General features: G+C 44.3%; 1 protein-coding gene across 1 annotated transcript in view; it reads left to right on the top strand.

Moving 5' to 3' along the window:
- RFX8 (regulatory factor X8) overlaps positions 1–24,238 on the top strand; it is a 68,318-nt gene that overhangs the window by 22,644 nt on the left and 21,436 nt on the right. The window contains exons 5-11 of the mRNA XM_075917233.2: positions 4,435–4,498; positions 7,371–7,481; positions 7,571–7,648; positions 9,898–10,011; positions 11,329–11,479; positions 20,266–20,324; positions 22,596–22,752. Of these exons, the coding sequence (XP_075773348.2) occupies positions 4,435–4,498; positions 7,371–7,481; positions 7,571–7,648; positions 9,898–10,011; positions 11,329–11,479; positions 20,266–20,324; positions 22,596–22,752 (734 nt within the window). The remainder of the gene's footprint in view (positions 1–4,434; positions 4,499–7,370; positions 7,482–7,570; positions 7,649–9,897; positions 10,012–11,328; positions 11,480–20,265; positions 20,325–22,595; positions 22,753–24,238) is intronic.

Raw genomic sequence — 24,238 nt, 5'->3', positions numbered from 1 at the left:
AGCTGATAAACTGGTAAAGTGTTTATTTAAAAAAAAATTTCCATCAGCATTTTCAAAAAATCCAAACATTCCCACCATCTTTATAGCTATTTGTAACCTTCATCTCCCAAAAAAAACATAATGAACATTTAATAATTTTTTAAGGTTTTTTTTTAAACAAAATTTTTAATAAAAATATCAAAATTTGAAACGCTGGAGTTAGAGATTTACAAAATCTGGTGTGATTAATTCATAAATTAACAAAGAGATAATCTTAACTTATTTTTCTAAATAGCAGAAATTGATCTTGAATCTGTCACAGAATCTAATCTTCATAATCTTTAAAAAAATACAAAACTGTTCATATTGCTCAAACTGGGAGGAGCCTGACATAGGGCTCTGAAAAGACTTTCTGCCCACGTCTTCCATCTCTTTCACCTGCCACCCTCCTCTTCCTTCTTTCCTTTCAGTCCTCTTCTGTCACTTTTCTTCTCTTCTTTCAAAATCCTATGGTGTCGTTCCTTCCCCCATCGTTTTCTTTCTCATTTCAGTTGTAGTTGTTACTCCAGTGGCCCTCAAAACTTATTAACAGAAATGAACATCAGATGATCTTGTTACTCATCTCCCTTCTTCTTTCCCCCCCCCCCCCCACCCCTTTTTTCACTTGCATCTTGATCTTATTTGATTGGTAAGTGCATTTGGGCAGGAACTTGTTCTGTGCAGTGCCTAGCACACATGCAGGTATAGGTAAATAAAAATAGTATTTACTAACAACAGAGTCACATATATGCTAATTCTCCGATGGCAGAGATCAGACAGTATTTACACTTAATTATTTTGGAGCTTTCATCTGGCTGTTGAGCAAAGACTGAGTGCTGCCACTTGTCTGTTTCTAGGCAGCCGCAGCTCTCACACTCACATGTTGCCTGGCTGGCCCTAATGAAGGGAGGCATCACAAGAACAAGTATGCTCTGGCAGCCAGCCTATTGAGCGAGAGCACGGCTGATATGTGTTGCCATAGTAACAGCAGCACAAGATACAGCTGGCCACCTTCTCAGAGCAGGAACTGGAAACACTCAGGATTTATATATTAGAAATCTACAAAAATTAACACAGTAAAGGACAGTAAATACTTCTAAGTTGCTTCATTTCTTCACTCACTAGTTTCAACAGCTCTGGATTATGGGATACTATTGCTGGTGTGAAAGCATTAAACATATTATTGAACATACAACGTCTTGAGGTTGTGGCCCATAATTGGTCTTTGATCAATCATTTTATCTTTCCAAAGGAGCAGTGCTTTCATGGCAGATCATAGTGGCAGAGGGAGCAGTGATCTCTCCGATGGCTAGATCCAATCCCATGCATGGTTTTGAATATCAGAACAAGAGACCTTGAATTGGCTTCTGTTCTTAATAAAACACCAGTGCAGTCAGTAGGACAATGGGATAATGTGTTTTCAGTGACTTGTGTTTTCAAGGCTAGTTCTACATTGAAAAGTTATATCAGCATAGTTACATCAGTTTGGGCAGGGGTGGGGAACCTCAGGTCTGGGGGGCTGGATGAGGATCTGGCCCCCAAGGCTCAGGGCTCCCCCTCCCCAGCATTGAGGAGCCTGCGCTGGTGCTTCAGCCCTCCCACTGCCCCATCGTGGGGCTAGAGCACACAAAATGTAGTTAGGGTCACCAGGTATCCGATATTTAACCGGACAGTCTGTTTTTTGCGCCCTCTGTCCAGTAAAAAAATTCAGAAAATACAGGACATGTTCAGTGTCCGGTATTTTCTGCTTTTCTGGCTTGGCGCCCAACGGAAACCTGGCGGGGGCGGGGGGAGTGGCTGGGGAGGCAGGGCCGCAATTGGTGCTGGGAGCCCTCAGCTCAGCTGGTTGCGTGCAGAAGCCTGGCAGGGGCAGGGCCAGGAGCTCCCAGCGCCAATCGTGGCCCCACCTCCCCAGACACTTCCCCTACTCCCAGCAGCAATCGGTGCTGGGAGGTTCATGTAGTCAAAATATATGATGTATAGTGTTGATTGTTTATAATAAAGGTCCCATTCAGTGTTAACTTTTAATTTTTAGCACGTGTGTTCAGTATTTTTTGGGAAACCATCTAGCAACCCTAAATGTAGTAGGCTAGGCCTCCCTAGGCTCTGGTGTGCAAGGGAAATGTGGGGAGTGTCTCTCTCCTCAGTTGGGGGGGCCATATCAGTGAGGGTTTAGAGGTTTTTCTTTGTTTGTTTTTTGGAGGTTTTTTTGCTTCTCACATGTGTGCGGACCTTGGCTGATCTTTCTGTGGGACAGCGGCCCCTGACCCAAAAAAGGTTCCTCACATCTGAGTTAGGATATGAAAAAGAGTGCGTCTATCACTTTAGGGCTTGCCTATACTTAAATCACTACACAGTGGTTCTCAACTGGTGTACACAGAGGCCTTTCAGGGGGTACATCAACTCATCTGGATATTTGCCTAGCTTTACAATAGGCTACATGAAAAGCATTAGTGAAGTCAGTACAAACTAAAATTCCATACAATTATTTGTTTATAGTGCTCTACGTACTGTACCCTGAAGTGTAATTAGAATATTTAAATTCTAATTGATTTATTTTATAATTAGATGGTAAAATGAGAAAGTAAACAATTTTCAGTAATAGTGTGCTGTGTATTTTTATGGCTGATTTTGTTTTTTTAAGTGAGGTGTAACTTGGGGATGCACAACAAAAATCAGCCTTCTAAAAGGGGATATAGCAGTCTGGAAAAGTTGAGAGCCACTGTTCTACAGGGGCACAGCTGCCACTTCAGTGTAGACTACCTAGGTCAATGGGACAGGTTTCTTTTTGGTGAAGGTAATCCAGTTCCTCAAGACATGGTAACTAGATCAACAGACGAAGTCCTCTATTAACTTAATACTGTCTACTGCAGGTTAGGTTGGCATAGCTATGTGTCTCAGGTAGGGTCACCAGCTTGCCAGGATTGTCCTTGAGTCTCCAGAAATCAAATATTAGTTTTTAATTCAAGATTGTCATGTGATGAAACCTCTAGGAATATATCCAATCAAAATGGGAAATACTACTTTCAGGGGTGTGTTTTTTTCAAATGCCCAAGAGATAAAGGAGTACTTATGTAAATTCCCAGTCCCAGTGTAGACTATCCTTCAGATAACTTTGTTCAGGGAGGTGCCGTGTTCCTTCAGTGGCAGAAAAACCCTACCATAAGAATAGTCCACAGCTACACTACAGTGCTGTGCTGGCATACTTGTGATAACATTGCTAAACTGGTATAAGTCTCTGTGGTGAGACTACATGCCCTAAATAGATATGCTGCTGCATTTTCCCTGGTTTGACTTATGTTGAGGGTGTGCGACTTTCTCCCTACATATAATGAGTTGCTGTAAGCAAATCTTGAGGTCACAAATGTACAGATTATTACCAGGAGGTCGGTGTCCAGCTGAACAGCCCTAATGCAGGCTTCTGACCAGCCATAAGTGAAAGTGTATTTTTTATACAATCATGACTATACGCTAGAAACAGCGAGGAGTCCCCAGAAATCCAAAGCTGTGACAGTTCTTCAAAATGCTTCCCTCTTCCAGTCAGTATTACCTCTCTTGCCTGTGATCAGCTTCAGGCAGCTGACGACGGAGAAACCTGGGAAATGGCAACAAGTTTCGGTGGGGTAACCATGTTTTAGCAATGGGGTAGTCTGTTTTAGCAAAAACAACGAGGAGTTTGTGAACTCCAGACCACAAAAGCTTATGTCCAAATAAATGGACATAAGTCTTTAAGGTCCCAACAGGTCTCATTGTTGTTTTTTGGGAGATGGCGTTGTTGGCAGCAAATATACAATAGGTAGAGCTGCATATTTTCTGCACATTCCTGGCATTTCAAATTATGGTATAAAACCAGCTTCCTTAAAGAGTTCATATAAATATTAATAAGGATGGACTAGGGCTGAGCGTTGACACCTCAGATGCATTATAAAGTTGAAGACCCAGTTCCTGCACTGAACAATTTGCAATCGAAATTGACAACAAAGGGTGGGGGGAAAGGATGGGCTGTGGAATCAAAGTGAACAAGGTGTTGAAAAGCACCCCTTTTATTATTTACATGTTTGTAGTTCTTGTGTGTGTTTGTTTCAATAAGATGCATCCACTAATTTGGAACAGGAAATTGAGATCACTGTACCTTTGCATTTGAAAATGGCCTGTTTGTTGATTGTATTTAAGTAATGATGATTTCAATTAGGATCTGAGAGATTAACCCATTTAGAGAATCAGTTAATAAACTAAAAGTCATGAGCATGAGTGACAAAAAGGACAGATTATTTATTTTAAATTATTATTATTGCATAAATGGTTGTGTTTGTCCCAGTCTGATAAACTAGCTATTTAGAGATCATTCACATGCTAAAAATCTAAGAAGCCAACCATTTTTTAAAATTGGCTTTTATGTTGTGTATTCCAACACAGTGGAGATGGCTCCAGTTGTGAGGATGTAGCAAATTGTGAGAGCAACGGCTACAGAAAAGGAACAGTGAGTATCAAATAAAGTGGATTTACTACAAAACTGAGAGATCAACAATGGTTTAATGAGCTGAAACAGTTGCATATTATGTCTGAGCGAAATACATCCTATGTGCAGGAGTGACTGGTACCTGAGGGCAAGGAGGGCTAGCCATAGGGGCAGGGATGGGACGTGGGGGCACCCCATTTATCAATTACATTTTTGGCAGGATTCTGGGAGGGCAGGTGCACCTCCTGTGTGCTACCATGAGTCACCTAACCCCTGCACATAATACACTTTAAAGTAGTATATCTCTGTGCATAGTGCTTACTAGTTGCTTACTGACTTGTTAATTGTTTTTTGTCACCTTGTTTGCCCAAATCATTAGCATAGTGGCCCAGGTTTGTGTCTGTGGGTGTCAGTGAGACATAGCCTTCTTTGTGTAGGCCCATATTTATAGACTCATTTCTACAGAAATGAGCCAGATCAATGAAAGTGTATTGGCATGACAAGAATATGAGTACTGCCATTACAGTTTCATTAGGGCCTGATGTGAAGCTCACTAGCTGGTGCAGATGTTTCTAAAATAATACTGCTGGGAGTTGTCTTGACATTGGAATGCTTGGAAATCTGCCAACAGCATGTGGCCAACACGAGAACCCCGATTAAACTGAGAAAGAAGAGGAGAATGGATGTATCTCATTTTGTAGAGCACTCGGAAATGGCAATGAGTGCATTACAAGTGTATGCAATGATAAGTGATAAAATATATGCAGACACAGGGTAGCATTATATCCAGGAACCTTAGAAGTGGAGCCCAGCTATACTATTTAGAATACCATCATTATGAACTTTATGTTACTATGTCTATACTAGAGATGTTAGATGGTGGGTGATAGAATAGTTAATTAACTGCAAGAATTCTCAGCAGTTAGCTGACTATTCTGTAATTCTCAGGGGTAGGTCCAGTAGCCAGTGCAGCAGCCAGTGCACTCTACCTCCATTCCCAGTGAGCCCCCTGCCAACTCATGCTGCTGCCTCTGATACAGCATGGGGTGCCAGGCAGGAGCCGGTCCACAAGAGAAGCCAGTTTGAAAACCAGTTCCCTGCACAGACCAGCTGCCTGCCACCTGCTTTGCGGTAGCCTCCCCTGACCTGCTCCTCACCACGCTCTCCCTCTAATAGAGGCAGCAGTGGAAGTGTGGGGAGAAGGCAGCACTGTGGAGCTGGTGCTGGGGGCAATCAGCTTTTAAGCCAGCTTCTACCCAGCACTGGCTCCTGCTTCCCCTCCATTGCTGCCTCCATTGCTGATACAGAGGCATCAGGGAAGGAGAATGCAAGTAGTCGACTGGATTAACCGATAAGCCTAGGCTTCTCGGTTAATCATCTAATCGACTACTCATTGACAGCCCTAGTCCATACTGCAGTGTAAGCCAGGCACAAAGCTAACCCAATTTGTGTTGATACTACAACTGAGTTAATCCAGGCTCAGACCCAGGGTCCCAGGACCCTACAGGCTTACAATGTACAAGCTCAAGTCAAGCCAGGATCCAGGGTTTGAACCCTATTGCTTTGCAGTGTAGCCACAGTCGAGCTTAACTCAGGCCTATAAGTATCCCACAGTTCCATGGGATAGCTTCCTTAGTCCTCTGTGTACCAACAATCTGCAGTCCACTCTGTTGAAAATGGAAGCCCCCATCCCAGCTTCCTTGGCAAACAGCAGCCGCTCAGCAGCAGTGGCAGTAACCTATTCTGGTCCGATCACTGATCTACAAACACACTTTTATAGAGCCTCCTAGGGTTGCAGTGGAGAGTGAACCTATCAAGCCTTTTACAAAACAAGCTGCTTCCTGGTGAAGTGCAGAGTGAGCAGTAAAGTTTTCTCACAGTGCATTTCTGTTGTAGGGCAGAGCAGTATCATTTGGGGAGAGTGGGGGCAGGAGGGACTCTGGGATATGTTTTCTTTGACACTGTCCCCAGAGTCCTAGATTTCAGCATGAGTTAGAAATGTCTTAACATAGATTGAGGTGTCATTAGAGGAGATTTTTGGAACAAATTGATAAACTAAACAGTCATAAATCACCAGGACCAGATGGCATTTACCCAAGAGTAAATTCATTCATTCATTTCAGAACTCAAATGTGAAATTGCAGAACTATTAACTGTGGTTTGCAACCTAAACTTTAAATCAGTGGTGACGACCTGCGGCCGCCTGGTTATATGTGGCCCACTGAGGTTCTACCTGTGGCCCAAACACCTCGGCTATGTCTACACTGGCGTGATCTTGCGCCAGAGCTATGCAAATGAGGCTAAGCGTGGAATATCGCTGAGCCTCATTTTCGTATATAATGAGCTGCCATTTTTGCGGAAGAGGCTCTTGCACAAGAAGGAGCTGTCTACACTGCCGCTTCTTGTACAAGAAAAACCCTCTTGCGCAATGCCGCTATTCCTGAAAATAATCAGCGTTGGATTAGGAAGTGCAGAGCTCCAGTTCCCCGGTATATGAGAGGGGGTGGGGGAAGGAGGCAGACGGGGTGCATGGGCCACAGGTGGAGTTCCAGTGGGCTGTTGGCTACAGTTTGCCTTATGCTGATTTTCAATCCTGTGGCCCACTCACTAGTCTTGGATGCCCATCACTATTATATAGACTTTGGAAACCTATTTTCAGCTCCTAATGTGGTATGTACACATACAATTCACAAAGCTGTTGGTGATCAGGGTGACACTGGCTTTTAATTGAGACCTCTCAGGAGGCTGTGCTCTCCAGTCACTGGCTGCTATGTGGCTTTCCAGGGCTGTCAGGAAGGTGGGGGCATGCTAACTTGCATGCCCACCTGTGGTCATTAGTGAGTATAATTGTCCCTGTTTTTACAGCCCTCCCTTTCCATTTGATTGTTTCCAGTCTGATATCAGCTTCCAGACAGAGAGAGACAAATTTGGAACCCCTTTGCCTGAATTCAAGAGATTTTCTTCTTGGGAGCAAGAATTAGGAAAGACACACTCCTATAAAGTTGTAAGTTTAGGCATTCAGTAATCAAGAAAATTAACTCCTGCTTGTTGTGATTGTTTTGCAGACCCTTTTGTTTTGTTTGCATTCTCTAGGTTGCGTTACTTGCTGATGAGTATTGTAACTACTGTCAGGATGTTTTACAGAACTTGCGAAACAAAGAACTTGACCAGGTATGCCTTCATTTTTAACAACAGATCTGTAAATATGAGCATTAGTGATTTATTTAAATGACAGAAATATTGCAATGACAAAATTATCTCCATGTAGTTCTCCTACATTATGCCATCTGATCATTATATGCAAACTGGGCACTCAGTTAAATCATTCTGGAATACTTTGACACGACATATATGTTGTAGGGGCCAAATTAGAGATCCAGGCCCAGATCCTCAAAACTATGTAGGTGCTTGTTGCAGGGTCTTGATTATACCTTCCCTTTTGAAGGGGGAGGTGATGGCTCAGTAGCTCTGTGGTTACAACATTCTGGTCACGCCTAGCAACCCAATTGCCTGGCCTAGCAGCCAGAGTAATTAGAATCTCCCTTGGCTATAGGAAAGCATGGCCTAGTGGTCCAAGTCAATATGTAACAACACCTAATTGGAGGGCAGTATGGCCCAATGGCCTAGTCACAGGACAGTGTTGCCTAATGGCTGGAGTCAGTATACATCAGCCCCTAATCCTAAGACAGTGTGGCCCAATGGCCTAGATGTTTGTCTGGGCACCAGAGTCTCCGCTCCCATGGGCCAGGTTCCAGGCTGGTCCACAGCAAGGGCTAGCACATCACATCCTTCCTCCTCAGCAGTCAGTCCAGTCTGAGCTGGGCTTTTATTCAATGGTAGTTGGAGCGTGTTCAGCAATGTCTGGTAAGCAAGGCTTCTGCAGCTAAGAGCACTGTCTTAATCCCTTCATCTTCAGTGCAGGGTTTGATTATTCCATGACCGTGCCTAATTCCCATTGAATTTAAAATGAGTTTGGGCAGATGGAGAGTACTGAAAGGGAAAAAAAAATGTTTGGTCGATCTCAGAAAACTAAGAAGAACAAGACATCTACTAAACTTACCTTAGATTTTGGCTGGTTTGTGTTTAAAAACAGGTTGGTTGTGGGGATAATTTACAGAATTGTTCTTGAAAAAGGCCAAGTTCTTATTTAGCCAGTTTTCTCCGTATCTATGGACATATTTACATTACTGCTCATTTGTCTCTCTTCTTCCTCCTTTAAAGCAAACTTCATGCCCACGATCTCCTTCTGACTTTAAGGGCAATCCAAGATCTACCCTGCTCCTTCCCCAAGGCCTCACCCCTTCTGTGAAGCCCTGCCCTACTCTCACTCCATCTCTCCCCCATCACTTTCACTGGGCTCAGGCAGGGAGTTGGATACCAGAGGAGGTTCTCTGCCTACCCCAACCCCACACCACTCCCAGAAGGGGCCTCAACGCGTCTGTGACCTTGGGGGTGGAGGGCAGGTGATGTGGCCCTGCACACTGCCCTTCTCTGCTGGCCTGCCCCCTCAGCTCCCATTGGCCACAATTCTCCATTCCCGAGTTGTGGAGGCAATGCTTGTAGGCAGGAGCAGTGCACGGAGCCTTCTGCCCTCTCCGCCCTGAGCCATGCTGGCCACTTCCAGGAAGAGGCCGGTGGTGTGGAGCAGTCCTGCTCCAACACTGGAGATTGCGAATGACTGGGAGACTCCCCAGGCTCAACCAGTTAATCCTGATTGACTCGGTGACCAATGTTTTAAAGTTTAACTTGCATCCTGAAGCAGGGCCATCCCTAAGCGGCTGTGGGGTCCAGGGCACCCCATCCCAGGCACAGGGCCCGTGGAGCCCATACACTCCCTACTCCACCCTTCCCTCAAGCCCCCACCCTGCTCCACCCCACCCCTTCCCACCTCTGTTCTGCCTCCATTGCACCTATTCCCCAAAGCCCCCAAGGGACACAACCTGCGGGATTACTGGGGAACCTGGTGCAGCATGGGAGCCAGGGTCAGGCCCCGTAGCACTCACCACAGTGGCCTAGAGATGGCAGCAGAGCAGAGCAGGCTTCCACTGTCATGATGAGTGCAAGGGAGGGGAAAGCCAGACTCCCGCTGCCTTGCATCAGATTCCCCAAGTAATTGCCCAGGCCACCCTCAGATCCAGAAGTCCTGTCCGTAGGACAGTGAGGCAGAGCTACCTAAAGCATTGGGCCTCGGGCAGAAACCCTGAACCATCCTATGGATGGGACAACTCTGCCCTGAGGTTGTTCTAACCTAGGTCAGAATGAGGGTTCGGAGGGAACCAGGAGGAGAACTAAGGAAGCATGGTCAGTTCCATCAGAGCTCCTCCCTCCGCTGCATTGAGGAGTGTAGTGTTGTTTGCATTAAGTCTACCATGCCACAAGTGCAAGTTTAATGAAAATTAACTAAGGAATTTGTGCAATAGGTGGAAAACCTTATCATGTCTTTCTGGAAGTCTTTGCAGCCTGAAACAATAATGCTTATGTCACTGCCAGATGTATGCCAGCTGTTTAAATGCTATGATAGACAGCTGTTCAAGGTACTTTAGACACAGTTGTTTATTGCAATTATTTTGCTGTTAATGTCTCAACTAGAATTGCTGAAAATATATGAATATAGTTGTTTATTGTGCCTCTATACCAGGGAAATACCACCTGAATCTTAAAAGTCTGTTCTTTATACTTTATTGAAACACTATGGCTGAGGTTTTTGGATGAACTCATTGGAGGCTGACACCCAACACTCATTGAATTTCCATAGGCACTGTTAAAAGATCTAGCCTGCATCAGTGGAACCTGCTTTTATGATCTTCTGTCACAGGGCAGTGCACCAAGAGGGAGGGCATAGTTGAGTCTCTGGGGGCTCTTGAAATCACATCCTAACCCCATATATACAGTAATTGAGCTGCTGTCAAACACATGGCTCTCTTGCTAGGAGCATACAGCCTGGGGCTAAGCTCTTCTTTCATTGGGGCAGTTCAGCCTAGCAGCCAGAGTCAACAGCAGCAGGTGCGGGCCCCATAAGTTGGGTATTGAGGAGGGTATATGGGGACCCAGGGCCTCCCTACTCCACCAGGTCCCAGCCCAGGGCCCTAGTAGCAGTGGCATGGTCTACCACTAGCTTGGCAGGGAATCTTTCTGCAACATACCAAGCTATCCAGGCTCTAATTGCCCATCCTGGGCTACTGTCTACTTGCCTCCACCAGACTCCTTCCTCTAGGTCACCATCACCTGGGGCCTTACTAGCCGGTCTCCAGGTCTGGTCCAGCCCCACTAGCAGTTACCCTCAGGCCCTGTTCAGCAGCCAGCCCAGACTGAGCTTCTCTCCAAACCTTTATACCTGGGCTGCAATCTGAGCATACCCAGTATGGCTGGAGAGATGGGGAACCTTCTTCAGCCAGGTGAGCCTGGTTAACCCCTGTTTTCCCAGGCAGGGCTGGTATACCCCATCACACCTTCTAACATGAGGTTCAATGCGACTGATGAAGAATGAATACTGGATTGGTGCCATTTAAAAATATATATATGTTGGTCCTTTTACAGCAGTATATGCTTTTAGTGAAACTTCCACATTGAAACATGCAGTTCTTCATTCATAAGCATTTACCTTTTACTTGAAATTGGCCATCATAATAATATTTGATGACTAATTAAAGAAATGATAGTCAGGCTTTTATAGTTAGGATAGTTAACTAGGTCATTAAACTCAGTGGGAGTTTTCCATTGACTTTAGTGGAAGCAGGAACAGGACCATGTATTATGCAGATTGAGGCTACCAATATAAGTTTGTTTTATGATCTTAGAAACATCTGTAACAAGCCACAATAATCTATTTTCCCTATGAACCTTTGTATTAGGAAATGGAGAGCATTCTCCTTGATGACTTCCTGGAAGATGTTTCTATACAATATTTGAAGTCAGTCAGATTGTTCAGTAAAAACGTTAAACTTTGGCTGCTCACTGTTTGGGAAGATCTTCCACTATTACTACGGATTTCCAAAATAAAAGGTATGCAGCAGTAATGGAGTGAGTAGATGTATAGAATTTGTCCAAAACTTTATAACAAATCCATTTTTAGACTCTACCTACAGTGGAAAAAAAACCCTGATACTAAACCATTTTTAAAATATACTTTTAAACTCTTTCAGGTGGTATAATTTTGATACTTGTGAGGAATGGGATTAATTTGGTTGTAACCAAAAATAAGTAGCCCTGCCCAAATTTGTAAAAATAATTCTAACCAAATTATGTCCAGTCTATGCTAAATGATGTTAAGTAAGAATTTAATTTTTTTTTTAAACTTGTGCCTTGGCATGGTCTCTTTGGCAGTGTTGTTGATTATGAATAATGTGCAGAGAAGGTAGATCATAGTTTAAAAAGCTGAAAGTAATAGTGAGGTCCATCTTAAAGTTATAGTACAACACCAGTATTTTGATAACTAAATTACAGATAAATAGTGACACCATTTTGTAAAATGTAACAAACTTCAAAGTTCCTATTCGTTTTATTAAATTATTACATGCAGGGTTAGTAGCATCATCTATTACTAAGGTTGCCCAACACTTCACATTAAAAGGCTATATCTATATTGACAAGATTTTGTGCAAATACTCTTTAACGCAAGAGTTTTTGCATTAGAGTATTTGAGTAAGAGAGCGTCTACACTGGCATGTGCCTTTGCGCAAAAGATGTGCTTTTGCGCAAGAGCATCCGTGCCAGTGTAGATGCTCTCTTGCGCAAGAAAGCTCCGATGGCCATTTTAAACATCAGGCTTTCTTGCGCAAGACGTTGATGTTGCCTGTCTACACTGGCCTCTTGCGCAAGAACAATTGCTCCCTGAGCGGGAACGTCAGAGTACTTGTGCAAGAAGCACTGATTTTATACATTAGAACGTCAGTGTTCTTGCGCAAGCACTCGCGGCCAGTGTAGACAGGTGCCAAGATTTTGCACAAAAGTGGCCGCTTTTGTGCAAAATCTTGCCAATGTAGACGTAGCCTAAGAGTTTTTTCAGTTGTTTTCAGTTTCCAAAACTTGAAAAATGTGGGTTGAAATTTTCCATGGTAGGTATCTGCCTTAAGTTGAATTTTTTTGGAAAATGAGGGGCAACAGATCAGCATTTTACAAAAATGAGGCTAGGGGAAAACATGTTGTTTTGTCCATGTTAAAAAAATTGAGGTATTTTCTTTATCATCATCATAGAACGTTGGAGCCTCAGACATCTATGAGAAACCCCCTGTGCTAGATGCTATACAAACATGGAACAAAAAAAAAAAAACAATTCCTGCCCTAAAGAGCTTGCAATATAAGACCAGAAGCCACAGATGGAGCAGTACAAGGAAACAATGAGCCAATATTGGCCAGCATGATAGGCATCAGTTTCAACACACTGGAAACCTAATTGTCAGGGTTTTTTGTAGGCCTTACAGCAAAATAAAGTTTTAGGGAGGGGTTTGAAGGTAGATAATGAGGTCACTTTGTGGATTTTTTACAGGAAGTATTTCCCAAGCATGAAAGGTAGCATGGCTGAAAGCATATAGATATTTGTTTTAAAATGTAAGAAGTGTAGGGTTGCCAGATACTTAAAAAACAACAAAAAAACCCCGAACATGGTGGGGAAAAAAGTTGGTTGAACAAAAAAAAAGGGGGGAGGGGGACCAAAGTTGTTGAGCAAAAGAACCCCAAAAAGGCACAAAAGAAAGAGGCACTGCACCTTTAAATCCCTCCGCTCACTGCTTCCGCCCCCCCCCCCCCAGCAACTTTTCATTGCAGAATGAGAGATGATAGGTGGGGTGGGGATAGGTCATGAAGGGCCTTGAAAGTGAAGACAAGTGGTTTAGGTTTGATATTATAGCAGAGAGGGAGCCAGTGAAGGGATGCAAAGACAGGGGTGACATAGCCAACAGCTAAGGAAATGATCTTTGCATCAGAATTGTGAATGGGTAGCAACAGGGCAAGATGGCATTGGTCAGTGTCAGGGAAGATGGTGTTGCAGTAATAGAACTGCAAGATGATGAGAGCTTGGACATGAGTTTTAGCTGTGTGGATGGATAGGAAAGGCTGTATCTTAAAAGCACTATGCAGAAAGAATCTGCAAGACTTTAGGCATAGGCTGACTGGGAGGAGCTAGAAAGAAGTCTGAATTGAGGATGATACCCAGTCTATAGGACTTAAGAAGTTGGTTGTGCCCACAAAAGCTCATGATGCCATCTACATTTTTGTTAGTCCCCAAGGTGCTACAGGACTATGTTGTTTTTTAAGTTTTTTCTATTACAGACTAACACAGCTACCCCTCTGAAACTAGCAGAGAAAAGGGTAGTTTTGTCCAGTGATTGAGAAAGGCAATAGTAGAAAGGGATGGGTAGAGAATGAGGAATTATTTTCTGCCTTGTTGAGCTTGAGTGGATGGCTAGACATCCACAAGGTGATGTCTGAGAGACAGTCTGAGACATTAGTTTGGAGTAATACTTTAGCACAGTGGTTTTCAAACTCAGGGTCATGGTCCCGTACTGAGTTGTGCCTGACATTCTGTAACCGCCACTGAGTGGATTTGAACCTGGGACCTCTGAAGCAGAGTACAAGAGCGGCTACCCTCTGAGCTAAAAGCTAGCTGGATCCCAGCCCATGCTGTAGAGGTCTCTTGATTTTTAACTGTTGCTGTGGACTAGGTACCACTTGCATTGCTCAGTAACCACACTAGGTGTGTGGATTACAATTCCACTGGGTCTCGTTGCTGCAGAGTAATCAGGTGATCAGCAGGGGTGCTAAGGCAGACTGCTGTACCATACCGCGCCCCAGAAGTGGCTGGCAGCAAACCCGGCTTCTAGGTGTGTGGGAGTAGAGAATGCACAGGGCTCATGCATGCCCCTACCCTGAGCACTAGCTCCTCACTCCTATTGGCTGGGGACCTGCTGCTGGCTGCTTCTGGGGTGCAACATGGTCTGCAATGCCAGGAGAGGCATGAAACCTGCCTTAACAGTCCCGATGCACTGCTGACCAGGAGCCGCAGAAGGTAAGCCCCTCCTGCTTCATCCCTGACTCCCCCCCGCTCCAAAGTTAGAGACCCCCCTCCCCAAACTCTCATCAGCCTCAATCCGGAGCCCACACTCTATTTAAATTATATGGGGTCACGGGCATCAACAATTTTCTTAAACTGGGTCATGAGAAAAAATGGTTGAAAACCACTGCTCTATCATGCCTTGACATTTGACCAAGGGAGAGGAGGCAACTTTGTGTTAGAGGTGTGCCTCATGTTGTTCATGTGAAAATAAGCCCAAATTTGCTCAAGTTATAAATCTTGGAAAAATTTCAGTTTGCACATGCTTACTACTAGATTAGCAAGAGCTTATCAGATAAAATCTCTGAAAATTCTGTATTCCCTGGGCTTGCTTCATGCCCTCACAGCTCCTAATAGAGCGACCAAACATCCTGATTTTATAAGGACAGTCCTGCTATTTAGGGCTTTTAAAAAATATATATGCTCCTATTGCCTCCCACTCCCTAGTCCTGATTTTTCACACTTTCTATCTGGTCACTCTAGCTTCAATTGCTGCCAGACTGCGTATGTGCCATCCCCACAGGCGACTGAACATGCTCCAGACCAGAGCTACTAGGGTGAAGATAGATTTTAATAACAGCTGCTCCTGGCTGCTGTAGGCTGGGGTGGGAGCTGATACCAGAACGGTGAGCCCGTCTCGCCTGGGCTTTTATGAATTTGTTTGCTGGAAGCCAGGAAATGTGGAGGAGGAAGCCATCTGCTTCAAGTAAAAGGGCATAACAACAGATGATAGACGGAGAAAAACGAGTAGATTGGATTAAGGCATCTGCTGAGCTGGAACTGTACAGAGGAGTAAACTGTAAATGTGAGTTCAAGGGGAAAGAGTAGGACTGGGAGCCAGTGAGGGGAATGGATTTGGCAGAATAGGGAGACATTTGACTGTGTTGGGAGGGAGCACTGAGGGCGTATGATGAGGGGATTGGTGTAGACTGGGACTGGCTTCACAAACAGACTGAGACAATGAAGAAGGGAGGGTGTTTTTTTTACCATTGGGCCAATTGTTCCTTGGTACCAGACCCAAGCTCAGAAAGTCCCTGTTTTTTCTCCCTTCCTCCCAGCTGTTGTGTGCAGTGGAAGCTTGCAGGGCAGGATGAGACCAAACTACCCTGGGAGCTGTAGTTCCTTAGCCAGCTCCCTGACAGACAGCTGGCCCTGGAGCACGAAAGGGACTACATTTCCCAGCATTCCTTTGGCAGCTAGCAACAGGAGAGGGAGAAGGAGGGTTTAGGGGAAGCTGTGAGCCCTGCACAGCAGCTTGCTGTGACTGGAGGGCTGGCTGCTGGAAGAGGTGGGGCTGTGAGTGGGGAGCATGTGTGCACAGGGAGTGAGCAGCTGTGGCCCAGATCTCACCCTCAGAAGCCTTCCCAGACTGGATTAGGGATGTTAGTGGCCTCAGTTTTCTGCCCCCAAGGGCAGTGTGTGGACCGCTCTAGGAGAGGTTAATATGATAAGTGAGGGAGGGAGGGAAGGCTCTACAGAGGGTCTGGGCAGCTTTAGCTATAAATGCCAGGCACATAGCAGGATTTCTGTTTCCACAGCCATGGAAGCAGAAATGGGCTTTTCCTTTCCTGTTAGATTTATCTAATGCTCAGAAGGAGAATCTAGCACCTGCCTTCTAGATTTGAACAGGAGTGCTCAAATATAATTTGGGCTGCTGTTACATCATTTCTCCAAAATCAAATACTGATCCACTGCAATTTGTTGTAGAAAAAAATAGGATAAAATTGAGCAACAAATGCTGGCATCTTCCCAGTGCTAACTGGGACTGGAATTGCTATTTTCAACTGCCATTATCAGTTGTTGGTTTTTTTTTTTTAAGTTTTCTTCTTTTCAAAAGAAGACAGTAATATTGCATCAGTAGGGTTACCAGGTAGTCATAAAAAAAATACCGGACACGCTACATGTGGGGAGGGGTGGAGGTGCTGGCCGGGAGGGAGGGGCGGGAAACAGAGCTAATGGGGGGGGGGGGTAACGGGGCTGGCCAGGGGAGATGGGGGGGCCAACAGGAAGTAGGGCCGGTCAGTGGGGGGAGGGGTCAGGTGGAACGGAGCTGGCCACGGGATATCGGGAGGAGGGGGCGGCCAGTGGAGGCAGAGCTGGCCAGAGGAGCTCAGGAGGAGGAGGAGGGGAGAACTGGCTGCCGGAAGCAGGGATGGCAGGGGGTGCAGCAGGGCTGGTCGGGGAAGATCCGGAGCAGGAACGGGCCAGCGGGAGGCAGAGCTGGCAGTGGGGGGGAAGACTGGCCGGGGAAGACCGGGAGGAAAAGTCGGGAAGAATCAACCAACTGGCCAGCTAGGAGGGGGCGGGGAAGCGAATCAGCCGGCAAGGAGTAGGACTGACCCAGGCGGTGCAGATCTCAGGGCACTCCTTTCCTGCATGAGTCAGTCCAGCTGTGGCTCCACCACGCACTTGACCAGCGCGCAGGAGCATGGACCGAGTTGCCCCTCTATTTCCTCACACACAACCAGGGCTCCCAGCACCGATCGCGCCCCGCCTCCCAGTCACTCCCCTGCCAGGTTTCCGTCCAGCGCCCAATCGGAAAACCACAAAATACTGGACATTACACATGTCCAGTATTTTCTGGGTTTTTTTTCCAGGCAGAGGGCCCAAAAACTGGACTGTTCGGTAGAAAACCAGACACCTGGCAACCCTATGCATCAGTGATTTCCCCACAGAAAAAAAGCATGGAACAAAGGCAATTAAACTTTTCCTCATCATGTGGGATAGTCTTACAATATGGATTAAGATATCCTCCAACCACACAAACTGAAAATAGTTACACTGTACTGGATGCTGGGGTAGAGATTTGTCAGAATTGATCAGGTAGCTGCTGGCTGAGGAACTTTATTGAGCTGAGACCAGGGCCATATGCAGTGACTGGTGAAATAGGGTGATCCTGGAGAAATAGCTATGGAATGTCTGGATAAGGAAGGAGATAAATCTGTGGAGAGTTTCCCCTGATCAATATGACATTTCCGCTCACTGTGGACACTGGTAAATCCGGATGGGTGTACAGTTTAATGAGAAAAACTGGGGTCTGAGGAAGTTGTATACATAGAATCTTGCAGAGATGTGTGATCAAAGTGAAAAAGGCCTCTGAGACTCAGTGCTGGGTATACCATAGCTCTGCCACATCAGGCCCACACTCGGAAGGGCCTGATAACGACTACCTGGGGGCCCACAGATGTGTTTGGCATCAGGCTCACAAAATGCTAATCTGGCCATGGGTAAGTAGAGAAGAGGAGACAGATCTGACAAGGAGCTGAATTACGAGGGGGAAACCGGTACAATCTGGACACAGAGAGTGGGTCAAGGTGACAGGGAGTAGGCAGGAGAAACTGAGATTGGATGAGGAGCCCAGGATGGGAGACTAGGCTTGGTCGCCAGTGGATAGGCAGTAAGAGACAGATCAGATGAAGGAGCCAGGAAGTGGGAACTGGGATTAGTTGGGCAAGAAGACTGGGTCGAGAAACCTGAAGAATATAGACTGAAACTGGGTCGACAAATAGGAAGGGATTGCTGGTTTAAGCTAGTTTGGAAAATAATTAGATGAGATCGTGCCCACTAGAGCACACTTCTTGCCAGAAACTGGAACAGAATATACGGATGGGATTCTGTCTCTGCTTCAGAGTTCATATGTACTGTTAGGCAGGTCACTTAAACTTTTCAGATAGTTGGTAGAGGTAGTTGTCAGTTTTAGGGTAACTCAAGTTGTATTTACCCTCCACAGACCGTGTATTTACCCTCCACTCACTTAAAGATTTTTAGCTCTGAGTTGTCAGCTCTTCAGAGACAGGACACCTATGTCTCACTCCCTTCCTAATCTACACTCTGACATTCCCAGCAAGCCAGTCTGCCTGAAAAGTAGCACCTGCACTTTGTTTTCTGTCTGAGGACTATGGCCAGCCATTACAAGATGCCACACAGCTTCTAAGCAAGCACATTTATTCTTAAGGGCATCACTGAGAGAGAATATGAAAACAATAATAGAATCTACAGACATGTCAAAAAGCTTACCAGACATCACCCCCAACTCCAACACGGTCCTTCAGTGGTTGTCAGTCTTTCAAAGCCCACAGCTGGCTTTCCCTTTGGTTACAAGTTCATTTCAGTCTTTAGATTAGAAACAGGGCCCTGAGTCAACTTAAGCGCTGGCTGTTTACCCCCAAAGTCCTTTCTTTGACTGTTGGTCTCTGGAGAATCCCATTTGAACCAAAATATGTAAGTCTCCCCAGGAGAGGTACCTTGTTGGAGGTGTTATAATTTGAGTAATTTGCCTTAATTCTCTCCTATTATTTTCACTTTCTGGGTAAATTTTGGTAACCTTTCCCACCTGTAGTGTGTTCAGTCCCTGGCCCCCAATTATACACAAACCATTCATACACTTAATACAGTATCATCCCCTAAAGATATTGCAGGCAGTTGCCGTATGTGTCAATGATCATTACTTGGCTGTTCCTCACTTTCTGAGTGCACACGGTGAGATACTGGAGCCTAATTTGTGCTATACACTGACAGCTGTAACTAAAGTCAGTGGGAGCCTGAATATATAAAGTCCTATATAATGTTAAGTACTCTGAAAAATCAGGACCTAGGTTTCTCAAATTGGGCACCCAACATTAGTGGATATTTTTTACCTTAATGTCTCTGTGCCTCAGTTCCCATTTGTGAAATGAGGATTATAATTACTGTCTGTGTTATCATAGTATTTGGACCCCAGTTATGGACCTGGGCCCCATTGTACTAGATGCTGTACAACCACAGACTATTGAATATCTGCTCGTTAACTGAGTACCATCCATCCTGCACGGTGAATGTGGCAGGAATCTGGTGGAAAAAATAGTGTCTGTGTAGTCATCTAATTAAAGTCTGTGTCGTAATGCATGGCCTTGAGGGGGGTCAAATTAGGATTTCAGACCAATCTTAATTCTGGCCTTCCATAAGTTTTGAGTGTTTGACTTTGCAACCTTAATAATGTTCTTTTAATATAGTCTTTTTTTGTGAGTAATGTATTAAATTGGGCCTTATTGAGAAAAAAATATCCATAACCTTCTGATGCGCATGAACCCCAGAAGGTCATGAATCTGACTCAGAGAAAAGATTACCCATCTGGAAATTTCTGTAACTTATTCTGTACTTATACTAGATCTTCCTGCATCTAAGGATAAAACATAAACCCTATTTTATCCTTATGGCCTCACAGCAGGGATGATACTTTCCAAGTTTTGCACAGTGTCTGCACATTGTGAGTGCTACTGGAAGCAAATTAAATACAGCCTCTTGGTCATTATGCTTCACGATTATGGAAGCAGGAAGGCAAAGGTTTCATTTTTAAATCAAAATTGAAAAGGTTTATGATTGTTGTTTCTTTAATTGATCTTAAATTGTAATATAACAGCACATGGCTACAAGGAAAAAAGAAAAAGTATAATGGGTGGGAAATCTGGGGGGAAAGTCTTCTCTTTGTCATGAGTATATTGATTTTAAGAATAGTTTTAATCAATGCAGCTATTGTCTGCTAACTGCAAGCTTTAGAATGGCAGGCCTCAATCCTACAAGATGCTGAGTACCTCAACTGTCTTTGAAATCAAGGTACTAAATTCCTTGCTGGATAAAGCCCTCAGTCTTTCGCATGGTTCCCTCAGGGGCCCATTTTCTAAAGTATAATAACATGTGTCCTCATAGTATGCTTTAGAATTTAAAATGCCAATAAAAAGCACCTGCTCTTCTTTCTTAACAGAAGTTACGGTGTTTGTAAAAAGACTAAGAAGAAAAACGTATCTTTCAAATATGGCAAAGGTATGTGCTATGTACTTTTTAAAACCAAAATCCATAATGGCTTGAACACCTCGCATGTAATAAGCCTGACCTAGGTTTTGGATATGTATTTCGTATGCTTTGTTTGTAATATAACAACAAAACATTTCTTTGTTTGTACATTCCTACAAGCCATGGTTGGGGGACAAATCAATCCTCTTAGGTCCACACACAGGGTATGTCTACACTACCACCCTAGTTTGAACTACGGTGGTTAATGTAGTCATACGAACTTGCAAATGAAGCCCGGGATTTGAATTTCCCAGGCTTCATTTGCATGTTGCCGGGCGCCGCCGTTTTTAAATGTCCGCTAGTGCGGACTCCGTGCCCGCGGCTACACACAGCACGAACTAGATAGTTCGGACTAGGCTTCTATTCCGAACTATCTGTACGCCTCATGGAACGAGGAACGAGGCATACAGATAGTTCGGACTTGGCTTCCTAGCCGAGTGGCCTTTTGTCGACAAAACTATACCTGCGTCCACACTACCACTGAGTTCTGTCGACATAACGTCGACAGAACTCAGCAGTTTTGTCGACGCTGGTAAACCTCATTTTACGAGGCATAACGCCTTCATTTTACGAGGCATAACGCAGCTTGCTTTGTCGACAGAACTCAATGTAGTCTAGACGCTCTTTGTCGACAGAAGTTTTGTCGACAGTATCTGTCGACAAAACTTCTGTCGACAGAAGCCTGTAGTCTAGACGTACCCTTATTGTTAGCAGCTGACATAAGAAGCCTGGGGTCGTCTTATTTCCTGATGATAGAAAAAAATAGGGGTGTTTTGTATGTTGGATGTTTCTATTTTGTTATTTCTTGTGAGACGGGAAACACCCAGTAAAAAGAAGGGGGTAATATTAAATCCTGCCCAAAAAACTGTTTTGCAAGATGAACTGCAGTAAACTAAAATGAATGAGGACTGGAGTGTTAATTGATATTGCAGTCAAATGGGATGAATAATGGAAAAAACAGGTTAGAATTATATTTGAAAATAAATGAGCCTCTTGCACTCCATTGGTGTTTGTGCTGTTAATCATTATTCACAAATATTCAGATGATTGCTGGGTAATTATGAAAGTGTTCGTGAATCCTGAAAGTTTTCTGAATTTTAGCACAAATGATTATTCATCTGGAAATCCATAGCAGATGTGCAATATTCATCATCCATTACTCTCTCTTCATTATTTTCCCATTTTAAAAGTAAAAACTTAAAAAACAATCAATAGTCCAGTAGCACCTTAAATATTAACAGAATATGTAGAGCGTATCATGAGCTTTCATGGGCAAACCCCCCTTCTTTAGATGTGGGTTTTGCTCACGAAAGCTCATGATACCATCTACATGTTTTGTTAGTCTTTAAGATGTTACTAGACTCTTTGTTTTTTTTTTTTTTTTTAAGTTTTTACTGTTACAGACTAACTTGGCTACCCCTCTGAACCATTTCAAAAGGTTCATTAGGGAAGACAAAATAATAGCATGTGATAACGGTGACCAGGCACGGACTATGAGAGTAGTCTGGAAGTACTGCGCCATGTAGCACAGCAAGAGGCCCATAAGCCTGGCACTACTTTGCAACAGCTCTGGCTCCATGGTGTGAATGCTGTGGCATCTGTGCAGGAAACCAGAGCACAAGAAAGCACATGTCCACTGCATCCCTTTCCTGTCCTGTGAGGGAGAGGCAGTGGAGGAGTGGCTTGTGAGATGCAGCTGTAGAGAGGAGCCCCTGTAAGTATGTGTCGCAGCTTGCCAGACCAACCAGCCATAGGAAGTGTCTGCCCTCCTGGTGGCCTCCCCAGAGTGCTTCTGGGGGCTCTAAGGCCAAGGCAGACGCTGTACAATGTGGATGCGCTATTTTGGACTAATTCAAACTAATTTTGAGGCTGCCCCATACTGAGGACAAGCTAGTTCAAATTCACTGCATTAGGCATTATTAAGTCGAATTTACGAGTTTTGAAATAGATTCCTAATGTAGACATGGCCATCCTGAATGTTCATCATGCCAGTTTATTTTTTACTGGTCAATATTGTCTGTTCCACCTTACTCAGGAATACAGAATATTGTTGAGAAGTAGATCATTATTTGCTAAACATTCAGTGAGGAAAATTTGGAATGTGCCTAACTAGTCCTTTGGAGGCCAGTCTGGTTGTGTAATGTCATTAAGCTCAATGTTTTAACTTAACAAAGGTATACTCTTTGACAGAGGAGGGTTTAACAAAATTAAAGGTACTTACTTTTTTTTCTTTATCTATAGACAATGAGAATAGTCTTGAACAACAACAGCAGAGTTACTGTTTTAAAATCAGACTTGAATGCCATTATCAACCAGGGAATTGTGGACATTCCTGGAAATTCCTTGCAAAAGAAGTTTAGAAACATGGATGAAATGGAAAGTGACATGGAGCTCAAATGTAATATTTTATATCTTTTTTTATGCATTGGAGCACTTGGCTCACATCTTATTTAAGCTTTAGCATTTCCCCGTGTGTGTTTATTCATGATGTGTCTTAATCAGAAGCAGTCTTACTATAATACTAATTATTGGAACAGGTCCAGTAAAATTAAGATTGGCACATATAACATTATCCTCTAAGCATTAAGGATAAGAATGATAAGCTTTCTGTTCTGATTCTGACTTCCAGCTTTCTGTAGCAGCAGCATCTTTATGTTGGTATATCAGTTACTTCGAGCAAAATTTTAACAATAAAAATTATATATTTATTTGTTGTCTTCAATAAAATGATAATTAAATTGTGCTTGCGCCTATGGTATTAACCAAACTGCACTAAATTATTTTCAAATGGACAGATTTAAATATTGTACAATGAATAGGACAAAGGTTATTGACCTTGCAATCTGTGTCTTTCTAATATGCCATGGCATATAGAACCTATGTTAATTTATAAACAACAAAATGCAACATTTACATGGAGCAATGACATAATACTGTATAATGACAAGTTTAATTATTAGGTTAATAGGCTTCCGTTTAAATTTATAAAGGAGAGATGGGCAACTTGGTATACTGGACTGAACATAGGATGGAAAAAAAATCTTGAGTTTTATTCCTGGTTCTGCCCCTAACTTTCTATGGGTATGTCTACATTACAGCACTATTTCGAATTAACTTATTTCGAATTAGTTAATTCAAAATAAGCTAATTTGAAATAACGCATCTCGACCCAAAAACTAATTTGAAATGGTGTTTTGCTATTTCGAAATAGCACGTCCACATTGATTGGACGCTGGATCGCATTTAAGGGCAGCTGAAACCGGTTCCAGCAGGGCATCAGGTCAGTAGTTGTTTTATGTGGCTGCTGTCTGAGGCTTGTGCTCAAAGGGATCCCCCTGGACAGCTGGTTCTCAGCTTTCCCTGCTTGCTTGCCTACCTCGCTGAAGGACAGCAAAGCATTTTCTTCTCCATCTGCTTTGGTCGCTCTCCTTTGGGACACTGCAGCACTTGGCACCGTGGAGCCAGAGCCACCCCCGGGCACTCTAGTTCTCATGTTGAATGTCTTGCTGCAAGCCTGGCAGCAATTGCTGGAGGCTGCCTGGCACCTTCTACTGCAGCCCCCTGGCCCTCCCCCTGGCCCTCCATGGGGGCCCTAGAGGAGCGGCGGCCGGATGCCAGTGTGCCCCGCTGCATCTGGCATCTGGACACCAGCAGCGACTGGTGGGACCACATTGTCCTGGAGCGCTGGGGAGACCAACAGTGGACCCAGAACTTCAGGATGAAGGACACCTTCCTGGAGCTCTGCGAGTGGCTCGCCCCTGCTCTGAAGCGACGGGACACACGCACGAGGCCCGCCATTCCCCTCCACAAGTTGGTGGCCATCTTCCTCTGGAAGCTCTCCACGCCGTATAGCTACCGATCCATTGAGAACCAGCTCGGCGTGG

Source organism: Pelodiscus sinensis, chromosome 1 (assembly GCF_052426305.1).
Source record: "Pelodiscus sinensis isolate ZL-2025 chromosome 1, ASM5242630v1, whole genome shotgun sequence".
In the NCBI taxonomy this organism is placed as follows: domain Eukaryota; kingdom Metazoa; phylum Chordata; order Testudines; family Trionychidae; genus Pelodiscus; species Pelodiscus sinensis.
The sequence above is the reverse complement of the archived record's forward strand: the minus strand, read 5'-3'. Positions and strand labels throughout refer to the sequence as shown.